Consider the following 24,872-nt stretch of genomic DNA (forward strand, 5'->3'; position numbering starts at 1 on the left):
ATAACTGTCAAAAGCTTGGACCGATTTGGTTCAAACTTTGCACAGTTGACCTATATGCCACATGTAACAAGTCTATTGAAAATGGGTCAAATCCAATGACCCTGTAGGGTCACTCCTCTCTGCCTCTGGCAAACGCCTATACGCTTACCCTATAATTCATTTAAACACTTATTAAGTTACGTTGAGTGGCGCCCAAAGGGCCAGAGGTATTCAAGAAACCGATGTCATTGAAGAGAGGTCCCAGTGCAAATAACAAATCCTTTCTTGCACTGTACCTTGTGCAATACATAAAAATGTTACAATCTTTAGCCTCCATTCACACCCAATAAATTAACTGGAAATGTCAGTTAAAAATTATAATTAGTCTTAATTGTAACAATAATAGCAAATAAATTAAAAACAGTTACAAATAATTTGACCACCTCTGTAAATGACCGGACAATCCCAAATCGTTTTCCGCCATTTCATCTTCATTTGAAGTATTATCGTGCCTAATATGGAAATTAACTATGTACTCAGCATTTGTCCTTTGCACGGATATCGCAAATGGGTCGGTGGGGTGAAAGGTAAAGGCAACGAGACGCCTAGCAGGCGGAGTTACAGGTCTTGAAGTACTTCCAGCGTAGATGCGAAACTTTAAAAAGCCCGAATCTCTGGCATAAAATCTAAAAGATGTTGTAAAAGACTTGGTGATTAATTTGTTGCTTACCGAATAGGATGCTCTCCACAAGTCTTGGGTCTTTCCATCACCGACACCCATTTATCATCGTAGCTAAATAATGATAAATCTAAATAGGGAGAGCAGCTGTAAGACTGCGCACTAATTGGTAATTGTGCCAGTAGTCTCTTGGTCGCTTCAGTCTTTCCGCCAAACTTGGCACTTACAATCGTCTGCTTGAAACGGTGCTGTATTAGCCTGGCATATAAATTATTTGATGGACTACAAGAAAACTGTGTCTCCATATAAACGCTGGCATTTCTAAATAAATCGCAAAAGTTTTCAAATAAATCCAAAAGTTCCTTGGAAGTATTTTCGTATATCGCCAACACTTTACTTTCGTTTATATTATACACGACGAAAAACGAATATTGGCTGTTAGCGTCAGTCGACTTCAAAGTGACGACATCTTCGCTGGCGTATTTGATTAACAAATGATTTTCGTCGAGTAACTGCATCTTCCAAAGTCGTAAGGCTTCAAAATTACCGAAGTACTGGTAAAATCTACGTAACTCGAACGCGCTACCGTTAACATTACTTAGATGAGCTGCGCGCTTGTATAAAAACGTGAGCAGTCTGTGCTTCAGGGAGTTAATAAACGGCTCCTTAAACGCTCGTTCGGACGGGAAGACCGAATTGAAAAAATAGTAATCGTCCTCGAAACAAAATCTACCTATTTTTCTGACGTCTACGAACATGCCGTCCAGAATTTGGTAAAGGTGAATCACTTGATGTTGAACGGATAGAACGGCTAAGGTGTCTTTGTACAAGTAAAGGCCTTGGTTGTGTGACAAAAAGATTTTGTCAACTTTAAATTGTCGAGTATCACATAATTTTCCTAACTCTAAATCGACGAGATGCAACGTGTAGTCTTCTAGTGGCGATCTGCAACACATTTTAGAAATCAGTAACGGGGATGTATAGTTATACTATATAAAAAACTGAATAGGTCCTTTACGATTGTGAGAATCTAGCAATGAAAGGCGAAAAAAGCGGAAAAGAAATTTGATTCGGCTCATAAAAGCACCACTATATTGACAGTTCCTTTTTTAGTCAATTTTATCGTATAGGTTGGTAAAAATGCGACAAGACGCCGCTAGAGTGAGTATATTTTGCACAAATACCTCCGAAAATGGAATATCTTACGTTTGTCTTTTATTTTTTGGAGTGTAAGAGGAATCTACCATAAAAATGTCGATCAAATTGTTCCACAAATAAGGGAGTTCATTATTGCGCATGCGCAGTACGACTTTTGGCTCGCCCATTTTATTTGCTGTGATTAGAGGAACCTGCCATAAAACAAACGATGAAATTGCTCCCCAAATAAGAAAGTTGCCTATTGCGCACGCGTGTACAATCTCGTCTTTATACTGTATAAAAACGTGTAACTAATTTAATGTAATATTAATAATAATAATAATAATGGTTTTTATTGATTAGGAAAAAAAATGGTTCCTACACCATAACCAATAGGTTCAGGGTCAGGTAAACCAGTAGGTTACCTGTTCTTCCCCCTGTATCCCTAGACACATAAAGAATATATTTATACACATAGATTCTACGAAATAAAACAATTAGCAGTTCAATTTTGATTGAAAACAAGCACAAATCTACTAAGTAACTACCTACCAACAAAGGAAAGGGAAACAAAAACAAATAAACAAAACAATAATAAAATTATGTTAAATTATGTTAAATTTCGCTCTCTGATTAATAATTTTTTAATTTTCCGTTTAAAGGCATCATCGGATGCGTCTTTATTTTTATTATTAGCATCAAATTGTGATTTTTTTAAAAAAATGTATAGCAAAGACGATAAAGATGAAATATTAACACGGTAGGAGGGTGGTAACAGTTTAAGAACTCGAAAAACAGCCCCATTTTGTCAATTGTAATGTTGGCTGCCTGTTCCATGCCATGATACTAATGTAATGATTCCATGCGTGATCCGTTTTTTTTAAAGTAGCCCACATGTATACATTTAATAAAAATTCCATGTGTAAGGGTAACTTGCAAGTGTATTTAAAAGTTTCTAAGAACTTCTAAAGCCTCTAGAAGTCTACAAAAGTCCCAAATAGGGTTTTAGACTCCCCATGGGCCACCAAAAGTTTTTAAGACTATCCAAGATATTCCAAGTGTGTTCTAGAGGCTTCGTTTGGTTAGAACCGAGGTTAGAACCAACTTAATTCCATATACATTGATATTTATTAAGAAATAGGACATAGGGATTTATGTGTATTGTTGTTCCCCATGTCTACTTTTAAATGACAAAATTATTCTGAAGGTCGCCTAATTTTATGCAACCAAAATAACTTCGTAAAACAAAGATCGGACTATCATATTAATTAATTTGAATATTACTTTGATTTCTGTATTTTTATTTTCATTCGTGTGCGAGGTATTTAACTGAAGAAAAATATTGTCAATTCGTATAGTGCCGATAACAGTTTAAGGAGTGCAAGAGATTTATTTTTTGTGAAGTCAAAACAATATTCAAATTAATTAATATGACAGCCAGATCTTCATTTGTTTTAAGAAGTTATTTTGGTTGCATAAAATTGGGCGCCCTTCACAAAGATTTTGTCATTTAAAAGTAGACATAAAGAATAACAACACACATAAATCTCTGCCTACTTCTTAATAAATATCACAGTATATGGAATTAAGTTGGGGCAACTAAACGAACTCACTTGGAATATCTTGGACAGTCTTGAAAACTTTTGGAGGCCCATGGGGAGTCTAAAACCCTATTAAGACTTTTGTAGACTTCTAGAGGATTATAATATAAATAGCACTGTATATAACGGGCGATCAAAAATGAGTTGCTGTCTAGTCGCCTTTGGAAGTTCAATTTATGTATGATTTTCTTAGACCATATAGTACATGGACTGCTATTATCCCTATGCTTTCAATACAAAATGGGTGGTCACGGATAGAGGGCACTGTAGTCGTGGGTATGTGAATCTCAGGGTAAACTAAAGTCGTATGAACACCACTCGGATCGCGTAAAGAGTAGCTTTTAGGGAACCTCGTAGTACGGGAAGCTTTAAATACTCTTGATTGTCTTCTATACGTCCACAAATACGGATAGGTTTGCTTTTTTGGCATATCTAGGCGATTAATTAATTGACGTTTGTTAATTTATAGGTTGACAGTCTCAAATCGTGTCTAATCGCACAACTTCGGACAGACTCGTTTACCCTGAAACTCACATACCCAGGCGATGTCCTTGACCATATTTTCGTTACAATTAGCAGTCCATGTACTATATGGTCTAAAGGTGGGTTCATAGCTCTCCGTTCATACGTTTCCGTTTGTCCGTTAACTAATCAGAAGACAGCAAATTTTTAAATCGTACGTCGTCCGTTTACGACGGAAAAGTTGGTTGAAGTTGAACATTTACGTTTCCGTTGGTAAGTTTTTAACAAGAGTGAGGTTATGTTTGGTACGTTAACAGTGTTCACCTATTCGTTCTTCAGGGTAATAATCAGATAGCAACGTGTTCTTACTTTCGTACCATTTTTCAATACTGAAAATCACGGAGGGTATAGTAGAAAATAAAATTTAGGTTATGGTTATATGTTGCAAATGTACAATGTGGACGGATTGCTATGAACCTTAACAAAATGTATTATCCGTTTGACGGATCAACGCAAAGGATGAACGGAGAGCTATGAACCCACCTTAAGATGATTTCCCATGTAAACAAAAATTCCAAAGATGACTTGACAGCAACTCATTTTTGATCGCATTGTATTATGGCGACCAAAAATGAGCTGCTGTCGAGTCACCTTTGGAATTTTGACTTACATGGAAAGTCGTACTTAACTTGAACTTCCATGCAAAGACTGACTGCCATTAATTTTTGATCGCCCCTTATAAATAAATAATTACCGTGGATTCGGCACTACAGATTCGTTACTGGTGTAAATTTCATAAAAATGCGGCCGTAGATCATCAGGAATGTAAGTCGCCGATCCAATAATCACATATTTCCCATCGTCACTGAATAAGCTGCACTCACGATTCAACTGTTCGGCACTTTGCGCGACATTCACGATGAACTTGAGCTAAAAATTGACATGGAATAAATTTTCGAAATTCCGCACACACCTACCTTAAAAAACCGATCGAAAATTTTACTTTTCACTTCGAAACTTTGCTTATCGGCATGGTTCACTCGTACCTGCTGTAGTAAGTCACCGGCCGCCGCGGGACCCCGGTACGTGTAAACCTCCAACGAAGTTTGATCGGAAGAAAATGCTATAAAATGTTTACCATCCGGACTAAACTTTCTTAAAAAACAAGGCGGTTTTTCTACATTTATCACAGTAAAGTTTGGAAAGACATTTTGATAGAATTGCCTCGCTACATGGAAGTGTGTCCCCGGTTTTCGGTAGCCGTGTATTTCACGTTGAAATAATCGTATTATAATGTTTTGGGGCGGTACCTTACGAGGTTTTACTAAAGTATCCATTATATTTTGGTTTCATTATCTAAAATATCATGCAACAAAACATGATTATTTGTAAATTTTGAGGTTATGTACACTTGAAACCACTTCTTTAGGAAATTGAAATAATTGAGAATTGAAGCGTTTTATTCATAAACTGTCATCAATTTTCTGTAATAAAAATTCTGGCCCCTTTTCCAGACTTTTAAAACAACTAAGTTCGAGTGTATCGCAATGATTTAATAAATCTACAACGGTGCACCTAATAGACCGCAAGTCGTATTCCGCATGATTTCTACCTAATAAATATTTGCCAGATAGCTTTACAGGTTCATTTTGCAACGATTTGATGCGTTTTGTCGCAATGTACAGCATGAAATCGAAATACTCCCCAAAGTTAAAACCGAAAGATGCCTTTAACATTAACTGCGAATGATCTAGAAAATTTTCCATATCGCTACAATCTCTAATTTCTCTTTTAACCTCCGTTAAATTTTTCTCCATCGCTTTCCAGATGGTATGTAAATTACATCCGTTAATCCAGTTATGATTTATTGATATTGTGTCGGTCACATTCCAAACTTGATGATGCCAATTTGACGGAACAAATATAGCGTCACCGGGATTCTGAACGATTTCAAAATGTTTACGGCCATTCTTCAAATTGGAAATATCGCTCGGTAAATTTCCTAATGAGTCGTAGAAATACTCCTCTTCGCCTGGTGGAAACAACACCCACCGCTTTTGCCCGTAAATATTTGTCGACCAACTATACGACGTCATTACGTCCACATGGAAAGGTGACCTAAAAACATACGTCTTCCACATCCGTTGTACAATTTCAGTTTTACCATGTTCCTTTGACTCCCATGTAAACGAAGCGATAGTCATCGAGCAAATTTTCGACCAGATACTCATTTAACCAATCCGAAGCGAAATGTAAAGGGACATCGTAAAACTCGTCTGCAGGATTTTCATTTCGCAAATGCCAATCTTTTACATAAAGTACTTGTTCGTTCCCGTCAACATGATTCTCCCAATAGTGTAAATAATCCCGAAAATTCCACTTTAGTGGCTGTTGAGCGTAGGTGCTTTGACTATTGCAGTTTGTAACGGAGACCAGTGAGTCGCCATAAGTTTGGCGTAGGTACGCAAAGTTTGGGGAGTCGTTTTCTATCCATAATTGGGTCGAATTCCAATTTCCTCCAACATTTTTGATCAAGCAAGATTGGTTTTTGCACAAGTAGTTTACAAAGAACTCATTGTAGGATGTCTTTAAATCGATTGAAGGAGGTCTAGTATATTCGTAGGTTTCATTTTTCAATTGACTACTTTCGATTTCTATTTCCATGCAATTTTAATCATAAATTTCTTTCAAATATTTAAAATTACGTAGTCATTTTTTTAGGTTATGTTTACGTAGATTCTTTGGTTATGTTAGCGATAAATGCTAAAAATAAATGAATACAGGAGAACTACTTATATACAGGATGATCTAGAATAAGCACAACTGTATAAATAAGTTAAAATAAAAGAGATACGAACAGCAAGAAAAACGTAAAACATGTAAATAGGGAAATGCTCTGCATTGAAGCAGCTGAGGAAGTAGCTACGCAGGTATCAGACAATATGGGGTGGAAGGCTTGAAGGATGTGTAGATCAAGTCTCTGGTGTAGATTCTTTCTCAATCTCGGTCATTACGCAACAAATTCCAGGCAGAAGTTTTGGCAGTCAACCCCCGCTCCAGGATTTTATTTCAGAAGAAACTTATTGACACGAGATGCGCTCTGTCTTGATTCTGGAGTGTATGCAAAACTTCATCAGGGGTAGGTATACCTATAGGCATTCTGACCATCCAGGACTGTTTGAAAACGTTCCTCACAGAAATATCTTAGACTTTTTAGACACACACTTATTTTAAGAGGGCGAGAATAAAACTAGAGGGTAAATAGAGGCTTCCATGCTGCGATACAGGGTCTTTCCAAACTCTTGTCTCTTATGTGGGTCTAGTTTTTGTAGGTTTTCTAAGTCTCACTAGCTTCGCTAATTTTCCTCTAATCCAATTAGGTAGTAATAAAAAGTATAAAATAGGTAAATAAATTGGTACTTTGCCGTTGTCCTCTGCCAGTGATGGATCCTATTCATCTTCTCTCATGGGTTTACGGCTTCTTTTATGTGTCTTTTGTGCACTCCACAGAGGGGCTCTGGTCCTATATGGCTTCCCCCTCTGGCTCCTTGTTTGCCAGTTCATTTTCCTTCATGTTGCCTGCAATGTCCGAATTCCTTGGTACCCACCACAGTAGCGTGATACATGGTTGCCAGTTGCCAATTTCTTGCACTGTTGCACTTTGCAAAATGTAACCAGCGCGTAATTCATTTTATTTTATAGCATTGACATTTTAATACGTTTGGGAAACTAACCATGTCGTAAAAGTTAATTCAGTCAATGGTTAAAATATCCCTTTATCGTCTTATATAATAAATAACTATTATTATTTCAATAATTCAACTGATTTAAAAAGGTTGGTAAAGAAGCAATGATAACCATATCAAAATCTACTGTGACCATCTGGTTAATCCTGTTGAATTATCGTGAATCACCAATAATTTATTGTGACATGCGCTCGGTACACACCATTTCTTTAAATAAACCAATATCGCCATTAATCACAAACTAGACAATAAAAATGTTTTTTTGGAAAAATCCCTAAACTGTGTTTATACTAAGTAACATTTTTGTTTATTCGTTAATAAACAAAGGTAATATGAACCAGGTGCTTCAGAAGCAAATAGGATAAATTCATAAATAATTAATTTTTATTATATTTAACAATAAAATTTGGTGTATAACACAAAACACACATACAGTTCTTTCGTATTATATTACAATTGAATACTTAGTATGTACAGATGTCTCCCATTTAAAAATAGGAACGTTAGATTAATTCAAAAAACTGGGAAAGATTGTCAAGTGAGAAACATCTGTAGAACCACCCAAGAATATATTATTTGTAAAAAGATTATATACAGTTAAATTTCGATTTATGTGTAAAATATATTCCTAATTTATGATAATGAGCTATGTGTTGGAGACAACTAGTGACTTAGTTATAATCTGTCAGTAGTTGAAATTATCACAATTTTTACAAGGACCGCGGCAAAGATTGTTGAAATTAACGTAAAAAAAATGATAGATTAAAAATTAATAAACACATTAATAGCACTAATTTTTACACTTGTTATTTTCCTAAAATACTAATGAAATTGTGCAAATGCGAAAACCATTTTGCGGTAACTAAATTAAAATATTTACACAGTTTTAGATCATAAGTGATCGATCGTTACCATAAAAAACCTATCACAAAACTAATACCTCAACATAGTCAAGCGAGAAATTACGTCAAGTAGAATGACTAAAGTAAAAACCTATCACATATTGTTCTCCTAGATTACAACTACAGAAACGATCATTTGTTCTTGCTTAGTAAGTGTCGTTTAGTCACGCGTCCGCAGAACAGGCCAACAACAAAGAACGAACCTATCGCAGTTAGAGCTACCAGCATAAAGTAATGCTTTGATGGTGACAGTGCTACTTGATTATATAATCCTGTTAGATCGGCAAGAGGAACAATCTAAAAGAAAAAAGTGCGAACAAGATCAATTTAAAATTACACACTTACGACAGCCGCATTTTTAAACATTTCCAGTCTGCCCTTTAGCATATTCCTACACTCTACCTCGAGCTGATTTGGTTTGTCGTTCAAAATACTTTTCAAACATTTAATATCTACAAACAAACAAATGCTACTAAAACATCAATAAAAATTATTATTATTACTAATTGAATTTATAGCTACTATACAGGGTGTCTTAAATTGAAGAGGATAACATGGCTATCTTTGTTATGATATACAGGGTGATTCCTATAGTACCTGCCACCGTTTGGGAGCGTGTAGGTGGTGCGTAGGGGAGTATTTTGATATAGGACACTTGGGGTCGGAAATCTAAAATAAGGGTGCCAGAGCCAAATTTACCTTCTGGAATTTCGCGCCTGTAGGTAGGCAACCCAACCGGCCGGCGGTGCACACGGAGCGATCTCAGGCGGCGATGTGTGGCTGACACTTGATCAGAATTTTGTTTAAACCCACGAAATCCCGTCTGCAACGACGCGTATCAAGTGAATAAACACTATGGCAATAGTATAATAATAGTTGGCTAGATGTAGGAAGTGCATTGAGAACAACGGTGGCCACGTTGAACACTTGTAAACGTTATTGCTTTTGACTGTCGTTTTCCCTCCTTCCCTCCCATGTCGCTTCCTCGCGCTAACTCGCTCTGCATCGCTCCGCGCGAAACGTCGGTCGGTTGGGTTGCCTACATACAGGCGTGAAATTCCAGAAGATAAATTTGGTTCTGGCGCCCTTATTTTAGATTTCCGACCCCAAGTGTCCTATATCAAAATACTCCCCTAGGCACCCCCTATACGCTCCCAAACGGTGGCAGGTACTATAGGAATCACCCTGTATATACTTACAGATTCAGTTAAATTGGCAAAGTTGTGCAGTTTTTTATGCGAATGGATATTCCGATGTGATATTAAAAAAAAAAAATCGTTTCATAGATAATTGCAAAAAAGTGAAAATCGCCATATTTAAAAAGGTCAAATATTTTAGTAACAAAGAGAGCTATCGAAAAAAGTTTCAAATGGAAGTTGCAAGATTTGTTGAGATAAATTCAATGGGTGTAGAAAATTACTTTTTCAAAATGGCGGTTTTCGAGATACTGACAACTTCCTTATTTTAAATGGACACCATATTGGATTTTTACGTCACTCGATAGAGAAAAAAATTACAAAACCTGTGCTACTAAACTCTTAGTATTTCATTTGGGAATCAACCTTGCATTTTTGCCTGAATTTATCCCATCGAATCTTGCAACTTTTATTTGATTTTTTTTTTTCGATAGCTCTCTTAGTTACTAAAATATTTTAACTTTTTAAAAATGGCGATTTTCACTTTTTTCCAATTATCTATGAAAAGATTTATTTTTTCAAAATATCGCATCGGATCCATTAGCATCAAAAACTACACAACTTTGCCGATTTAACCGAATCTGTAAGTCTAATAATAATAATAATATAATAAGTCTTAGTGTCTAAATGGCGGAGTTCAGACAGGGATATCATCCGTGTCTGCTCTTCCACTCAACAAAGATAGCCATGTTATCCTCCTAAATTGAATAGACTCTGTATAGTAATAACACCGAGGAGGAAACCTTATGCAAAGCCTAACTAAAGGACGGCAATATAGTATAAAGCCTGCTTGACATGGAGCAATAAAAATTGCAATTGCATGCAAGTTGCAAGAAAAATTGCGAAAGGCATGCGCAGTTCAAAGCCAGCTGATCAATTGCTGCAAGAGACTTGCATGCAATTTTTATAGGACCGGTGCTATTCTTCTTGCATGAATCGTGCAATTCTAGGGATAAATCTAGTTGTTTTTGTGTCACCAACCTAGTAAAATACAGCGGCGGCAACTATGATGCTGAGAGACGCACACATTACTTGTTTTTATTAATCTTATTTATTTTTGTAATTTTTATGTTTCTTCAAGCAATCAAAATTTAATTTTCATTTGAGGTTAACTACTTTGTTGACAAATCCATATGTTTCTTCTGTTGGCACATGTGGCAATTGAAATAGAATTGCACCATGTCAAATACCATGCAATGCTTATTGCATGCAAGGATTTGACCTTGCAATTTCTTTCTGCAAGTTCTTGCGCGTTGTATTGCTCCATGTCAAGCGGCCTTAAATTTGGTAATATTTGTGCAAGTACTACCAACGTGATTTTGCTCCGGTGTTTGTTACTACTATTGATAGAAATTAAATTAGAAAGAGATTACTCACGCCGCCCTTCCCCTTGAGCAATCTGCGAACAGTACTTTAACAAGTCCACCGAACACGTCTGCTGTAATAACGGATCAACCTGAATATCAGCTTGCGATTCCTCGATCATATTTGCGACTTCCACCTGACAAGCGGCCGACGGAATTTTATGATTAAGCAGCGCATTTTTCAGACACTCCTCAGTACTGCCGGCGTTATTTTCGTCGTCGTTCTTACAAATCGTCTCCAGTTCGTTTTTACACACCGCCTTTAAAAGCGGATTAAGTTGCACGTCCAAAGCCTGCTCCCTTAAAATGATCACCATTTCCTTTTCGCAAAGGCCGGTTAGCTTTGATCTTTTAAATGCCATTTTCAGACATTTAATTACTTCGCCGTTTAGTTCCTGATCGGGCTTTGTTCGTATTATCGTTTCGTGACAAAATTTGTTTATATCCAATTTGCAGTGGTCTTGTAGGCGAGGGTTGAGACGGTAATCGGAATGTTGTTCGATCATGCGATGTAATACAATTAATCTGCAGTCCTTGTCGAAACCGACGTCATCTTTATGTTTCTGAAAAAATTTACGTATTATTGAACCACCCCAAGTCGTTTTCGGCCAATCGGTAATAAAACAAGTTGTAGATAGTGATTACAACAACATACCAAAAGGGTATACTAAAGAAAAAGATGCAGGTTGGACTTGGAAAAATGTTTGTTTTGAAGTAGACCACCCCTACCTAATATAATAATAATAATAATAATAATAATAATAAGTGACATTTATTAGATTACTGGAAGTACAGAAGGAAAAAAAAACATAAACATTCAAATAGATAATAAACTAAATAATTAAAATTAAATGAAATTAATGTTCAGTAATCTAACAGGGCGAAGTTCAGTTCTGTGGTGAGACACCCTAGAACTACTCTACCACTTAACCTAATCCTAAACTAAGAAAATAAAACAATTAGTAGAATGAATTTAAAAATATGTATATTGAAAGGAAGAGAGAGCTAAATATCAGTCGTGGTTCTAAATAAAGAAGAAGAAGAAAAGGAAAAGGGGAAGAAAAATAAGCAATTGTTTTGTTCACATAGAAGTACATGAAAATAATTTCGATTAAATGCGGCTTTTTCATTTAGATTCCTTTTTGAAAATTAAGGTCAGTATATTAAACAATATATCTGGCGATCTTCGACTGTTTTGGAGCTACTTGTATTTTAAGAAAAAATTTGACAGTTAAGGCGCGTACTTTGACGCTTTATATTTCAGTGCCTATTAGACGTAAAATAATGAAATTGTTGGGGTACCTATAAAAAATGCAGGTTATTCGAATAATCATTTTTCATAATAATCTACAGTCTTCACAAATTGTACAAATAACGCTGTTTCAGCTTTTTCAAAAAACTTTGGTTTTTTAAAAATGGAATGCCCCCTTTTTTTAGATCAGGTATTAATTCTATTTAACATGGCATTGTCCTATACCTACAATTCATGATTTTCAAGTGATTTGCGCTTTTCTTAGTAAAGTATTTTTTTACACAAATCATGATTGCCATGGAAATTTCAATTAACAACATCTGTTATACCAGACAGTAGTGTTTTTTTGAGTTTTAGATTATGGCTAATTTAACTAAATGAAGATTACTTGAATTTAATAATAATTTATGGAGAATGCTATAAGAACGAGAACCGTACTTTAGATTTATTCAATGCGCGTTTCCCTACAATAAGAAAGCCAACCATGGCGCTCCGGCTCACAATTATAACGTAGTTGGAAAAAAGCACATGCGGCCACCTAGGTCTCCGGATCTGACACCTTTGGACTTTTTTTTTGGGGGGTACATTAAAAACGTGGTCTACACATATCCGGTCACTACGAAAAAAAATATGTTGAAACAAGTGCATAATGCCTTCCGATCCTTAACACAGGATCAAATCAGGAAAGCAACAGGAAGAGAAGTCTCCAGAAATGCTTGGAACAAAATGGGAATAGGGTTGAAGATCTCTTAATGTTTTTAGATGTGTTTTTTTTCTAATTTGTGTATTGACAGTCAACAAAGTTGTAAATCCCATGGCAACTGCATTTATTTTGTTCAGGGCAACCATGATTTGTATTAAAAATTACTTTATTAAAAAAAAATTAAATAACTTAAAAATCATCAACGTCATATTAATCGAATGAAAGTTGTCTAGATTAATACCTGAAATAAAAAAGGGGGCATTCCATTTGAAAAAACCGCGTTTTTCTTTAAAAAAACTGAAAAAAATATTTGTGAAGATCCTGTAATTTTTTGTGACCGTTATTTTTAAAAAGGAATCTAAACGTTACTCAATATTTTTCTACAAAAATTTATTATTTCGTAGTAAAATAATATTATTTATAAAGATTAGTCTTTTTAAATAATCTTATTTTACTACGAAGAGATAATTTATTTGTGACACTTGCTTACTTTCAAGCATGCTTTTGTTTTTCCCAACACGAGTAATAACCACCCAGCGCTGAACTGTACTTCAGTTTTGATTTAATTATTAATGTTATGAGGATGCCTAGTCCCATGGTCATTTTTGCCACTCCCTAGCTTCAAGTTGTTTGTGATCCCACTGGATTTACCTGCCCCTATTTCCCCAGACGTTACTCTCGCCCTTCTGTCTATTATCAGAGTGACAATCGCAAAGAATGTGATTTACTTACTTTTAAACAATCTAAAACTTGTTCCTTTCTGTCATTGGAACAAAACTGTTGAATGCTGCCCTCGCAGGTCTTTATTAAGGCATAGTCAATTGAATTGTCAGTCAACTCTTGCCTCTTGATTTTGAAAACTTCCTTCTGACACGCCTCCCCTAATTTTGCGGAACTGAATTGCAGACATTCCAAGACCTACAAGCGAAAATTGAAAACGAAAAAAGAAAACAAGCGCCAATACCTGTGAGGAGCCTTGCTCGACGTCACTACAGTGTTCTTTTATATCGTCGGCGCATGCCTCCTTCAGCTTGGGATTGAAGATAATATTTTCGCGTTGCTGAAACAGCTGCGCCTTGATCTGCTGCCGACACTCCTTGTGGATGTCACTTTTTAGACCTTTAATCGTGTCATTTCGCACTTTCTCACTCAAACACGCAATGACGTCGGCCTTCGTCTTTGCAGTATGACAATAACGCACGGCGTAATTTTTACACGCGACCTTAAACTTGTAACTAAACCGGTAGTCTTTCAACGAGATAATTTGGAAGTGCTCGATGCTGACTCGACATTTCGCGTTCGCCTTCACGTCCGGATCGTTCTTATGAGTGATGAGGCACTCCATCATTTCGCCATCGTCGTGCTTTAACTCGGACGAACAGTGAGTTTCCATCGCCTTCTTGCAATACTTGGAGATGAACGGATTTAAACCGACATTCTGCGCCTCGACCTCCGTATAGTTAATAATGGCGTTCTTACACTTCTCCTGCAGGTCTAAAAGATTTTTCTGCAGGCACTGCATCTCTTCGCCTTTCGCCGTCTTATCGAAACAGTGATAGGAGAGATCGTCCAAACAAACTTCTTCCACTTCCGGTAGAAGATCCACACTGATTGCCCTTTGTCGCATGACGCGACGGATTTGATCGGCGCAAACCGTTTTCAACTGCATATTCTCGGTCGGATGATACATGTACCTAAAAATTGTATAAGCATTTCTTATGGGTAGAAAATTGATAACAAACTTAATGCAAGAGTGATTTTTCATTTAGGTAAATGCTATGGGGGGTTTACAAACAATGAAATGGGCCGATTATTGTCCATTTAGACAAAGTAAACTTAGTACCAAGGAAGTGAGAGGGTTCAAGTACCCCCCCATCCAGTCAATTTGTATAGTGGCCAGAAGAATAACTCATCATTACAAAAATAAAAAAAAAAAAGTAAAACTTCTTTTATTTTTTGTTTTTTATTCATCTTGATATTTTTCTCTTTTTTTTATTAATTAATTTCCTCTCTTCTTCATCTATAAATTATTATTGCCATTTATTGCAAATGGCACGCCACTAATCAGTTAAACAAAAAACTAATTCATATTAAATTAATTAATATAATTTCAATTTTGTACTCGGGACGTGTTCTTTCTTTCAATAAAAATTATTGTTAAGTATTAGGGTTAAGTGGAAGAGCAGATTATGAAACTTCCTATTCATAAATCTGAACTTCGCCCTATTGAAGGTGACTCTGATGTTAGTTTTTTTATTTTCTATTTAATAGTCATGAATTCTGTTTATTAGTATGTACAGGGTGGCCAAATAAGTATGCGAGGTACTGTATCAGGGAACCTGTCCACCGTAGAGGCTTGCGGTAAAACAAATTATTACTAAAACGGCCAAGAGAAAAACCTGGAAAATATTTTTAAGTTTCTGCAATGGCCGCAAGGGGGCGTAAGTGCAATCTGAAATTTAAAAAAGTGTTGTTTCTGTGAATTCCGCTATTTTAACCTAACAAAAAAATGCCCGGTCTTTGAAGACGACGATAATCTTAACCTTTTTTGTTTGAAAATTTTTCCTGTATCTCTAAAAATGAAGTGGTGGGGGCTATTCAAAGGTTTCAGTAAAGAACACCCTGTATCTTCGAAACGACTGAGCCGATTTTAACAAACTCCGGTTAATTGAAAAGGGTTATTCTTCGGTTACAAATATTATGATATTTGAAGTTTTGTTAGTTTCACATATCGCCGCTTGGGGGCTTTTTTCGGCATTCCGACAGAAATGGTTAATTTTTTCAAAAAAATTAAATGCGTTGGTTTGATTTTTTTTTTAATGAAAAAGTAGCTAAATGATGCCTGAACAAGCTCGCAAAAACCGCATCTCGATATCTTGTTCCTAACCTAAAATTTAGACCAAAGAAAATTTTATACCCTCAAAATTTTATTTTTTTAAGCTAATTTTTCCGGAATTATTTTTATTATATAATTTGTAGACCTAAGATGGATCGATTTATAAAAGTAAGCTTTTAATGCCGCCGTAAATGCTCGAAATGCTGGCCATCACGATATAAAAAAAATACAATATATATATATCTCAAGATATCGAGATGCTGTTTTCGCGAACTTGTTTAGGCATCATTTAGCTACTTTTTCATGAAAAAAAAATCGAACCAATGCATTTAATTTTTTTGAGAAAATTAACCATTTCTGTCAGAATGTCGAAAAAAGCCCGCAAGTGGTGATATGTGAAACTAAAAAAACTTCAAATAGTATAATAGTTGTAGCTGAAGAATAGCTCTTTTGAACTAACCCGAGTTTGTTTAAATCGGCTCATCCGTTTCGAAGATACAGGGTGTTCTTTACGGAAACCTTTGAATACCCCCCACCACTTCATTTTTAGAGATACAGGAAAAATTGTTCAGATTATCGTCAACTTCAAAGATCAGACATTTTTTTGTTAGGTTAATATAGCGGAATTCACAGAAACATCACTTTTTTAGATTTCAGATTGCAGTTACGCCCCCTAGCGGTCATTTCAGAAACTTAAAAATATTTTCCAGGTTTTTCTCGTGGCCATTTTAGTAATAAATTTTTTTACCGCAAGCCTCTACGATGGATAGATTCTCAGATACAGTACCTCGCATTCTTAGTTGGCAACCCTGTACAGTGTTATCCTTCAATAAATGACCATTATTATTATTACAATAAACCGTAGTTTTAATATTGGGATTGTAGTTCAGCATAGTAATAAGAATAAGTACCGATATAAACAGGGCAGTACTAAAGGTGCGTTATCGGGGCCCGGCTCGACACTGTTGTTGTCCCAATCGCGGGTTGCGTGACACAAACGTGTCGCATCTTCGTGACATGCCTTGTACAATTGAGGATCCAACTTAAAATTCCTTGCGACAAAGTACTGAATCTGCATGAGGGCATCTTCGCAGTCCTCCGTCATGTGATCCGCTCCAATGTTGTCCATTAGGCACGAAAACACGCGGGCGTTACCTCCGCGACTGTCCCTGCATACCACCCTCACGACCGGATCGCAGGCGTCGTGCAGAACCGGATCCACTCTCCAGTCCTCTCCCACCACGGTCTCCTTGACCAAATCTTCCAACTATACAAACATTAATAATTAAAGAAAATCTTGATTAACTTTAACAGAAAAGAAATCTTACATGTTCAGAAATTAGTATCAATTTGTTAGATATTTAAACACTGCATAATTATTGTCTTATGGGTCAGCTTTTATTGTTAGACTTAAAAACCTGTTGTGTAGACCTAGGCAGTATTGAAAAGGCACAAAATGTCATGGAAAAGTATTAGGAAAGCTCCTTCTTAGCCTCACCTATACCATAGAAGAGGAAATACAATAAGAGTTCCAGACACTTACCAATTTATGGCCAACTTTCACACAACTCGTAAGTAGATGGCGATGTAAGCGTGATAAAAATTTCTTTTAGCGCCGTTTATGATGTATGGACAGATCACTAAATTGGGTAGTACCAAATTAGTCATTTTATTGTAAATTATTTTATTTTAACATATTGAAATATTCAAAAACCCCATTAACTCAGGTCTGAGAAATCAGTCCAAATCCAAGACGACGGATGAATGTTGTATTTTTCATTGAAAAACATATTAAGCTTCATTATTTCAATGAAATTTGGCAAAAAATGTTTAAAATACAAAAATAAGTGTTCGCAAAACTCTTGTGAAAATAAAACGTATTTTTTTAAAACCGAGATAGCTTAGTAAATAGTTGGATTATAAGGTTATCGATGTTTACCTTCTTGCTAGACGGTTAATGGGGTGGAGGATCGGTACACGTAAACATTTAAAGGAGCTTGACATACATTGACAATCTACGCTATACAGGATGAGCCATTAGTGTGTCTCAGTCTTAGTAATCAGTAAGACTGTAAAAAATTATAAACACCAATTAAAATGATAACAACAAAACAAAACAAAAACCCTTGTTTTTCATAGGCCATTTTAAAAGATAGAACAATGAATTTTCTATTTAAACCAATGCGTGAGCTTAAATCCTTAAATAAATCAAATTGAATATAAAGCCATGAAAGCGATATTGGAAAATATTAAAACAAAATAAAATTAAATAGAATCTGTCAGTTTTACTTCATTGGCATTTATAATTCTGTTGTTGATTGTTGATTAGTTAAGCTCATTTGTTAGAAAACTGGAAATGGAATACCATATTTTAAACCTTACATCACTGGACTTCTTCTGATGGTGAAAGGAGCTGTACGCAAAGAAGTCCCAACAACAAAAGAGAATATGAAAATGCGCTTTCGCATCCATAACGCCAGCTTCGTCGTGTCAAAGAATGATTTTCTAAACCCATCGACATTTATTGAAAAAATTGTTATTTTTCTCTTATTTTTATTTAAAATTATAATTTTGAGTCAATTTTTTATCATTTCAATTGTTTATAACAATTGTTTTTAACCGCCTACTAATTACTGCGAGGCTGTGCCAATCGAAAAACATTGTGAATTATTAGAAACTGTTGAATTACAAAAAATACGTTAAAGATAAACATCGACATGCTTATATCGCTAAAAAGGTAATAAAATCCTACATTTGCTGCGATAAATAAAACTTGGTAGTTCCGTTAAAAAAAATCAAGTTATCTTTGATTGAAATTTTGAAAGTTGACGGAGTGATTTCTTTTAACACAAGAGAAATTGAACTTTAGCCGTTCAGCGTATGTTAGTACACTTCATGATTAGTACCACTGCAAAGTCATGGCCTTCTAAGTTTTACGATAACTGTGATAGGTATTCAATTTTTACTGGACATCTACTTTTTGAAAAAACGACTCATTTTAGATATCATATGTACTACATAAAGTCACATTAAAATTAACCAACGAATCGAAATATGTAATAATAATATGTAGGGAGTTCCATTTAAAAAAATGTAAATTTGATATAAATCGCCCTGTATAACAATTGCAATTTCGTAAATATTTTTCGATTGTAACCTTAAGGGTAAGTACTTCAACTTGCCCCGACAATGAATTTTAAATATGAGCGTTAATAAACCCACAATCTTCCACCCAAACACTAATGGCCACCCTGTATAATGCAAGAAGAATTGAGTCCTTAGAGAAATTCTCCGAAATATTGTTTTTCTCTTTGTAGGTACCATCATCCAACATTTTCGATTAAGTTTTTACTTCACCAATGGATATCTATGTCTCGTCGTGACGTTCCACTTGACCTTTATTATTCTTATTTATTATTATTCGCTCTTAAAGTTTAGCCATCAGCAATGGATACTTTCAGACGTCCCTTTGTGAGCACCCTCCTCTGTTCTTGAGATATAAGGAATTGTATCCGAGTATCTGATCACGATAAGCGGTCGGGGAGGAGACCTGTGGTTGCCCCCCCCCCCCATAAGATATCACTTACGGAGATACTCTATAAAAGTGTGACACCCTGCCTTTTTAGCTTGAAATATATAATATTCCATTTAACAAATGAGATTAGATCCAATACCTTCCCCTGTAAACTTACTTTACCCAAAATCGACATGAAACCTTCATTTTCATGCCTACTTTCTGTCAGGAAAATGTTAGTTTCCATGACGGAGACAGGCCAGTCTACTTTTCCTGCCGCCTGTCACTTTACCGGCCGCACCTGTCACTTTTCCTGCCGCACCTGACAGATTGACATTAAACAAAAGTTCTATATGAAAATTGATATTTTATATTAAAATACGATTTCGGATAAAATTTAGTACAGAACTCATCAGTAAAATGACATTATTTGACTCGGAAATTAAAGTACTCCGCCCCAAAGGGGCCTTGTACTTCAATATTTCCTCGGCAGTAATATTTTCCTGAGTTTTATGTAAATAACTATTAAAATTGGCAGATTGTTATCATTATAAAGAAACAGTTTTCTCTGTTAAACAAATATATGCTCGCTATTATAAAACCGTATACTTACCTATTTTAATATTTACTTTTGTTTTTGTCTTTATTTTTGAGTGAGACTGCTCTACCATACCCACTACACCGAGCAAGCACTACACATTTACAAATACCTATGCCCGAACCCAGACTCGAACCACGGATACATTAGTACCACAGTCCAGCTTCAACTGAACTGTGTCACACATGTCGCTATTCCCCCGTATTTCTTACATGAGCAAAAATTTTAATGCTTTAAAGTTTAAAAAGAGCATATGACACCAATATTACTTTGTTGATAGCACTAACAACTAATCTGTTTTTTTTTAATTGTAAATCCGTGGTATACAAGGTTGCCCAAAAATAAGTTACAACCAACAACACATTTTTAGTTTCATTTTGGAATTTTACATAGTCTTTCATATACAGGGTGTTCCATTTCCAACACTTTTATAAGCGTAATGGACTCTTTTTGAGTCAAACTTAAAATTGTAAAATCAAAATTTGAACATTTTCGCTTCGGAGGTAAATCAAAAAATTTTCAATTTCAGAATTAGCCTATATATTGTTCGTAAAAACAGAAATAAAAAAATGCCGTTTTCAAAATAAATATACAGCATTGGGTAAAAAAGTTATTGAATTTAATTTTTTTTGGCACACCCTGTATATTTGAATCTAAAAATAGCATATTAAATTCTCTTTTCAAAAATATAACACTGCAAAAATTCAATATCGATTCAAAAAGTTTCAAAAAGGATTTTTAAAAATTAAAAAATTCTTTTGTAGTGATTTGTAATTTTTTCAGTGCCAGAAAAAAGGAGGATAGTTAGTAGTTCCTTTTGTTGACAGTTTATCAACTCTTATTGTACTTCCTCTGTCCCTATCCTGAGTATAAAGAACATTTTTGTTTGGGTGTCTGGCCCATCCATTTCATTTTAAATCTACTAACAACAAATTTTTGAAAACAACCCACTCCCACATAATTGGCGCCAATTTTTTGAATATGTCGGATTTTTTGGACATTAAAAGGAGAGTGGAAACTACTTACGGCACGTTCACAAACAGCACTTATCCGCTTCTTGTGCTTTAAGCGAGCCTGATCCATCAGGCAATGAATAGTCTTTCCGCCGAACTCGAGTCCGTCACAGAAATCGTGTATCTCCTTCGCGCAACCAGTAACGATTTCGGGCGACAGATGAAAATCTTCCATTAGCATTTTCCGATGCTCGTCCATTTCGATCTCGCATTCGCGTTCGATCTTGGTCCCGTTGTGGACGACGTTCTGTAAACAGACCAGTATCTGGGCCAACCTTATCTCCCGATCGTCGGACGTTTGCTTGCGGCAGTGAGTCTTTTTTATGTCGTCTCGACATGCCCGCATCAGGCCTTTACTTATTCTGTAATCCTGCGAGATTAATCTTTGTCTCTTTTGTAAACGATTGAAGCACTTAACGGTCAATTTTTCGTGGCGATGCTGCATTAGACATTTAAAAATTTTACCTGTGCCCGGAAGAAATTGTGTGCAATATTTATTATAATCTTCCGCACAATCCATGTAGAGCTGGTGGTCCAATTTGATGTTGTCGGCTTGTATCTCGGCCAGGTGGAAGACTTCCCTGCGACAATCGTCTTTGACTTTACCGATGTTATCTTGAAGACAAGTAATGGTGTTTGTGGGTGAGGCACTTTTAATATCCATTCGACCGCACCGCAAGCTGTCAATGTCATCTTTGCAATGCATCAAAAAGCTATCGATCCAGTCATTATCGTAAAAGGCGGCATTCTCGTAATACTTGATTTGTTCGACACATTTCGAGTTGTAAATCTCGTCCTTTTTGCTAATCAGACATTTCAAATACGAACCCGGAGCAGAATTTGGCTTGTCATCACAATTCAATTGATTTAGATTGGGGCAGGCGTCGCTTAAACCTTCCTTTACTTTGTCGTTGTCAATAATTCGATTGATGTAGCTCCACAAGGCATGCTGGCAGTCGTCTTCGAACTGAGACTGAACGTTCGGATCCAACGCATACAAACACTTTAATACAAATAATTCGTCAGGAGCTTCGCTGCGTCTACATAATTTAAATAATTCGGGGCACTTGCTATGCAATTCGTCCAATTTTTGTACAGAAGCACTACATGCTATACTGATTAATGTAAGCAGACAAATGTCTATTTTTAAAAGGGAGTTCATTATTTAATCTTCGTAAATAGTACGTGATAACAAAACGGTGATGTTAAACTGATGTGGTAAAAGAATATCATTTAAAATGATTACGATTTGATATTATAACCACAACCGGTTCGGTTGTTATGACATGACGATGATGACGCTGTCAAATGTGAAATGTCACGTGACCAGATTACATCAGTCACAAATGTATTGCCAATATTTAAATAAAAAAAAACTATGTTCTACAGGGTGATTCACTTGTTTACACCTTATTAAACCTGCAATACGACATACAGTGCCGAAAAGCTGAAATAAATTCATTATTTCGGTTAATGTACGTACATATTTATAGAAATTCTCCAAACACCGAAAATGTGATTCAGCCCCCTTCCAAGAAATTTTGGGGCAGTCGATTTTTGGAAAAAAGAAAGGTTATATACTGCTTTTTTTTGCCCCGAAAAAAAAATTGTCTCAGATCGTGCCGGAAAAAAAATTGTCTTATAGACCGTTGCCTGTAGAATCCATAATTTCAAACAGTTCCAAGATTGGGCTACTGCCTACTAGTTCAAAAGTTACAGCCCTTTGAATTTTCTTTCGAAATTGGTTTCTAGTCTATAACTTTTGATTGAGAAGTCTAATCGAAAAAGTACGAATTGTTTTGGATTCTACCCCCCAAAATTAATAAGAAAAAGTGTTTTCCCGAGAAATTTTGGTGTAGTCGATTTTTCGAAAAAAAGGAAGGTGGTACATTGCCTTTTTTTTGGCACGAAAAAAAAATTGTCTCAGATCGACCCGGAAAAACAATTTTCTTATAGAATGGGGCCTGTAGATTCCATAATTTCAAACAGTTCCAAGATTGGGCTACTAGTTCAAAAGTTACAGCCCTTTTAATTTTCTTTCGAAATTGGTTTCTAGTCTATAACTTTTGATTGAGAAGTCTGAATAAATAGCAGTTCAAAATGTACGGAGTCTTGCAAGATCTGTAGAGCAATGTTTAAAGGCCCGGTTTTTGAATAGGTAATTTATACAATATGTTTTACTAGTACGCCATCTCCTTGGCAATCGATACACTTTCTACCAATTATAGTTTTAGAAGTCTAGTTGAGATGTCGCCACGTACGCACCTTCTTTTAAAATCTTATTTGAATTTATGCGATTAATAGCAACGTTGCACTTATTATTCCTTAAATGCAGTGCCGTTTTTAAGTTTTTCGGGGCCCTGGGCCATTCGTTCGTGGAGACCCTCCTTACCCTCAATAAAAACGGCAGATTGGGGAGATTCAAGCAAATCCCTAATTGGAATATGGGCACTAGATATTTGTGTAGCCTGGTTTGTAGGCAACACATCATGCTCAATGAACAGAAAACATTTATTTTGCAATTCCTAACTTCTTATGCATAGGAGTTTATTTAAAGCCCTTGGAAGAACAATTTCAATAACAGGTACATTAAACTGAACCGTTTTACAACAACTTTCACACGAAGATCGCACAAACAACACATTTTTTCGTGATTGCAAACTGCGTAACACTTTTGCCTTATTTCGCTACCAATTTCACTACCGTTTCTATAACCATAGTTCTATCAAATAAACTCTAGGCTCAATTCTTTAAAGAATAGCTTCGCACGATCGCCAGCTGCTGCAATCATGTAATCGTTCCGATTTTAACCTTGAGAAGTTTGAATTGCATTAGAATGGGTTTTCTGCGAGTTCTCCACGGTGTCCTCTGTCTGAATTCAACGCTAACGTTTCTCATCCTTCGAGAACTACATGTCTTCGATTGGACGACCCAGAGCGAACAGTATCATATTCCGCAAAGGTTGAGTCTGCCGCTTTCCTGTCACTCCCAGTGGCCAGGTCCCTAATTTAAACCTGCAAGCGAGAAAGGAATGATAACAAAGTTTAATTTTTGACTATAAAATAAACAAACATTCATTATGCATTTGAGGTTAAAACTTCATATATCTATGGTTTTTAAAAACAACGCTCTGACATCTAACGTTAGTTTCATAAAGTACATTTCAATATTAGTGTGGCGACATCTTTGAGGTGTAAGTTCCAACTAAAATAATGGTGGTAATAAAGTGTCCTGCATTTAGAGATAAAATGTTAGTCCCCAATAATAAAGACAGATGTCAGCACAATGAATTCTGCTTTTATTATTTTAATATTAACCAAAAACTCAGGCAAAGCTGTAAACATTTTGGGATTTGTGCCTTTCGCTGTCAAAGGAGTAAACTACGAAACTCGAAAATTAAACATTTCGCTCCTGTATTATAGCCTATTCCTTTGCGTCATAGCGTTTTTGGAATGCCAAAGGACAGGGCGGGTAAACGGACGGCCGTCCCTATACCTCTTTGGTATAACTATATCTAGATTTTTGATGATTTTAATAAAGTATCTGTTCGCAATACACAAGTTAAATTGCCATAAGAGTACGCCGCAATAAATAAGAATTTTAAATCGGTGATCATTAAAGACTTGAGAGTTAAGTTTCATGTGAGTTAGGTTAGATAGAAGATTTGTAAAAATTTAAAACGCCCAAACTAATCTGACCTAACCTAACTACGACTCTAACCTAACCTTCAATCAACTCCTTGATCATGATACCAGATTTTTGACCTAACCTAACTAGCACGCTAACCTAACCTCACTTAAATTTTATTTTAACCTTCGATCTCCTCGCACATTATATTCTCCTGATACCAAATTTCTTAGCTAACCTAACTAGCACGCTTACCTAACCTC

The 24,872-nt window shown here is 35.8% G+C and overlaps 3 protein-coding genes across 4 annotated transcripts; all 3 read right to left on the reverse strand.

Annotated features, from left to right (window-relative positions):
- Nucleotides 1-341: 341 nt before the first annotated feature.
- On the reverse strand, nucleotides 342-5,223 carry LOC116170163 (DET1 homolog). Of its 2 annotated transcripts, none has more exons than XM_031486382.1 (4): nucleotides 4,836-5,223; nucleotides 4,613-4,788; nucleotides 710-1,603; nucleotides 342-653 (listed from the first exon to the last, which is right to left on the reverse strand). In XM_031486382.1, the coding sequence occupies exons 1-4, from the start codon at nucleotides 5,193-5,195 to the stop codon at nucleotides 404-406; spliced, it is 1,680 nt and encodes a 559-aa protein (XP_031342242.1). In that variant the 5' UTR covers nucleotides 5,196-5,223; the 3' UTR covers nucleotides 342-403. The 2 variants fall into 2 exon arrangements, with proteins under 2 accessions (XP_031342242.1, XP_031342241.1); XM_031486381.1 differs by having other exon boundaries at nucleotides 342-665.
- Nucleotides 5,224-5,300: 77 nt separating this feature from the next.
- Nucleotides 5,301-6,596, reverse strand: LOC116170165 (2-oxoglutarate and iron-dependent oxygenase JMJD4 homolog). The gene is made up of 2 exons (XM_031486385.1): nucleotides 6,023-6,596; nucleotides 5,301-5,976 (listed from the first exon to the last, which is right to left on the reverse strand). Exons 1-2 carry the CDS (start codon nucleotides 6,520-6,522, stop codon nucleotides 5,322-5,324), a joined length of 1,155 nt encoding a protein of 384 aa, XP_031342245.1. The 5' UTR covers nucleotides 6,523-6,596; the 3' UTR covers nucleotides 5,301-5,321.
- A 1,659-nt stretch (nucleotides 6,597-8,255) lies between these two features.
- Nucleotides 8,256-22,286, reverse strand: LOC116170593 (Golgi apparatus protein 1). The gene is made up of 7 exons (XM_031487094.1): nucleotides 20,996-22,286; nucleotides 16,769-17,124; nucleotides 13,986-14,715; nucleotides 13,754-13,939; nucleotides 11,080-11,629; nucleotides 8,852-8,958; nucleotides 8,256-8,803 (listed from the first exon to the last, which is right to left on the reverse strand). The coding sequence occupies exons 1-7, from the start codon at nucleotides 22,142-22,144 to the stop codon at nucleotides 8,639-8,641; spliced, it is 3,243 nt and encodes a 1,080-aa protein (XP_031342954.1). The 5' UTR covers nucleotides 22,145-22,286; the 3' UTR covers nucleotides 8,256-8,638.
- Between the last annotated feature and the right edge of the window lie 2,586 nt (nucleotides 22,287-24,872).

Source organism: Photinus pyralis, unplaced genomic scaffold, assembly GCF_008802855.1.
Source record: "Photinus pyralis isolate 1611_PpyrPB1 unplaced genomic scaffold, Ppyr1.3 Ppyr1.4_LG5, whole genome shotgun sequence".
Classification (NCBI taxonomy): Eukaryota; Metazoa; Arthropoda; class Insecta; order Coleoptera; family Lampyridae; genus Photinus; species Photinus pyralis.

Bases quoted from the DNA above. Each gene is read 5' to 3' on its own strand.
- LOC116170165 (XM_031486385.1), bottom strand. From the start codon at position 6,522: ATGGAAATAGAAATCGAAAGTAGTCAATTGAAAAATGAAACCTACGAA. The intron at 5,977-6,022 runs GTAAAACTGAAA...GTATGTTTTTAG, and splicing joins ATGGGAGTCAAAGGAACATG to GTCACCTTTCCATGTGGACG.
- LOC116170163 (XM_031486381.1), bottom strand. From the start codon at position 5,195: ATGGATACTTTAGTAAAACCTCGTAAGGTACCGCCCCAAAACATTATA. The intron at 1,604-4,612 runs GTAATTATTTAT...AATGTGTTGCAG, and splicing joins TCTGTAGTGCCGAATCCACG to ATCGCCACTAGAAGACTACA. The intron at 666-709 runs GTAAGCAACAAA...AACATCTTTTAG, and splicing joins TGTGGAGAGCATCCTATTCG to ATTTTATGCCAGAGATTCGG.
- LOC116170593 (XM_031487094.1), bottom strand. From the start codon at position 22,144: ATGAACTCCCTTTTAAAAATAGACATTTGTCTGCTTACATTAATCAGT. The intron at 13,940-13,985 runs GTATTGGCGCTT...TTTCGCTTGTAG, and splicing joins TCGAGCAAGGCTCCTCACAG to GTCTTGGAATGTCTGCAATT. The intron at 8,804-8,851 runs GTAAGTGTGTAA...TTTTTCTTTTAG, and splicing joins TGTTTAAAAATGCGGCTGTC to ATTGTTCCTCTTGCCGATCT.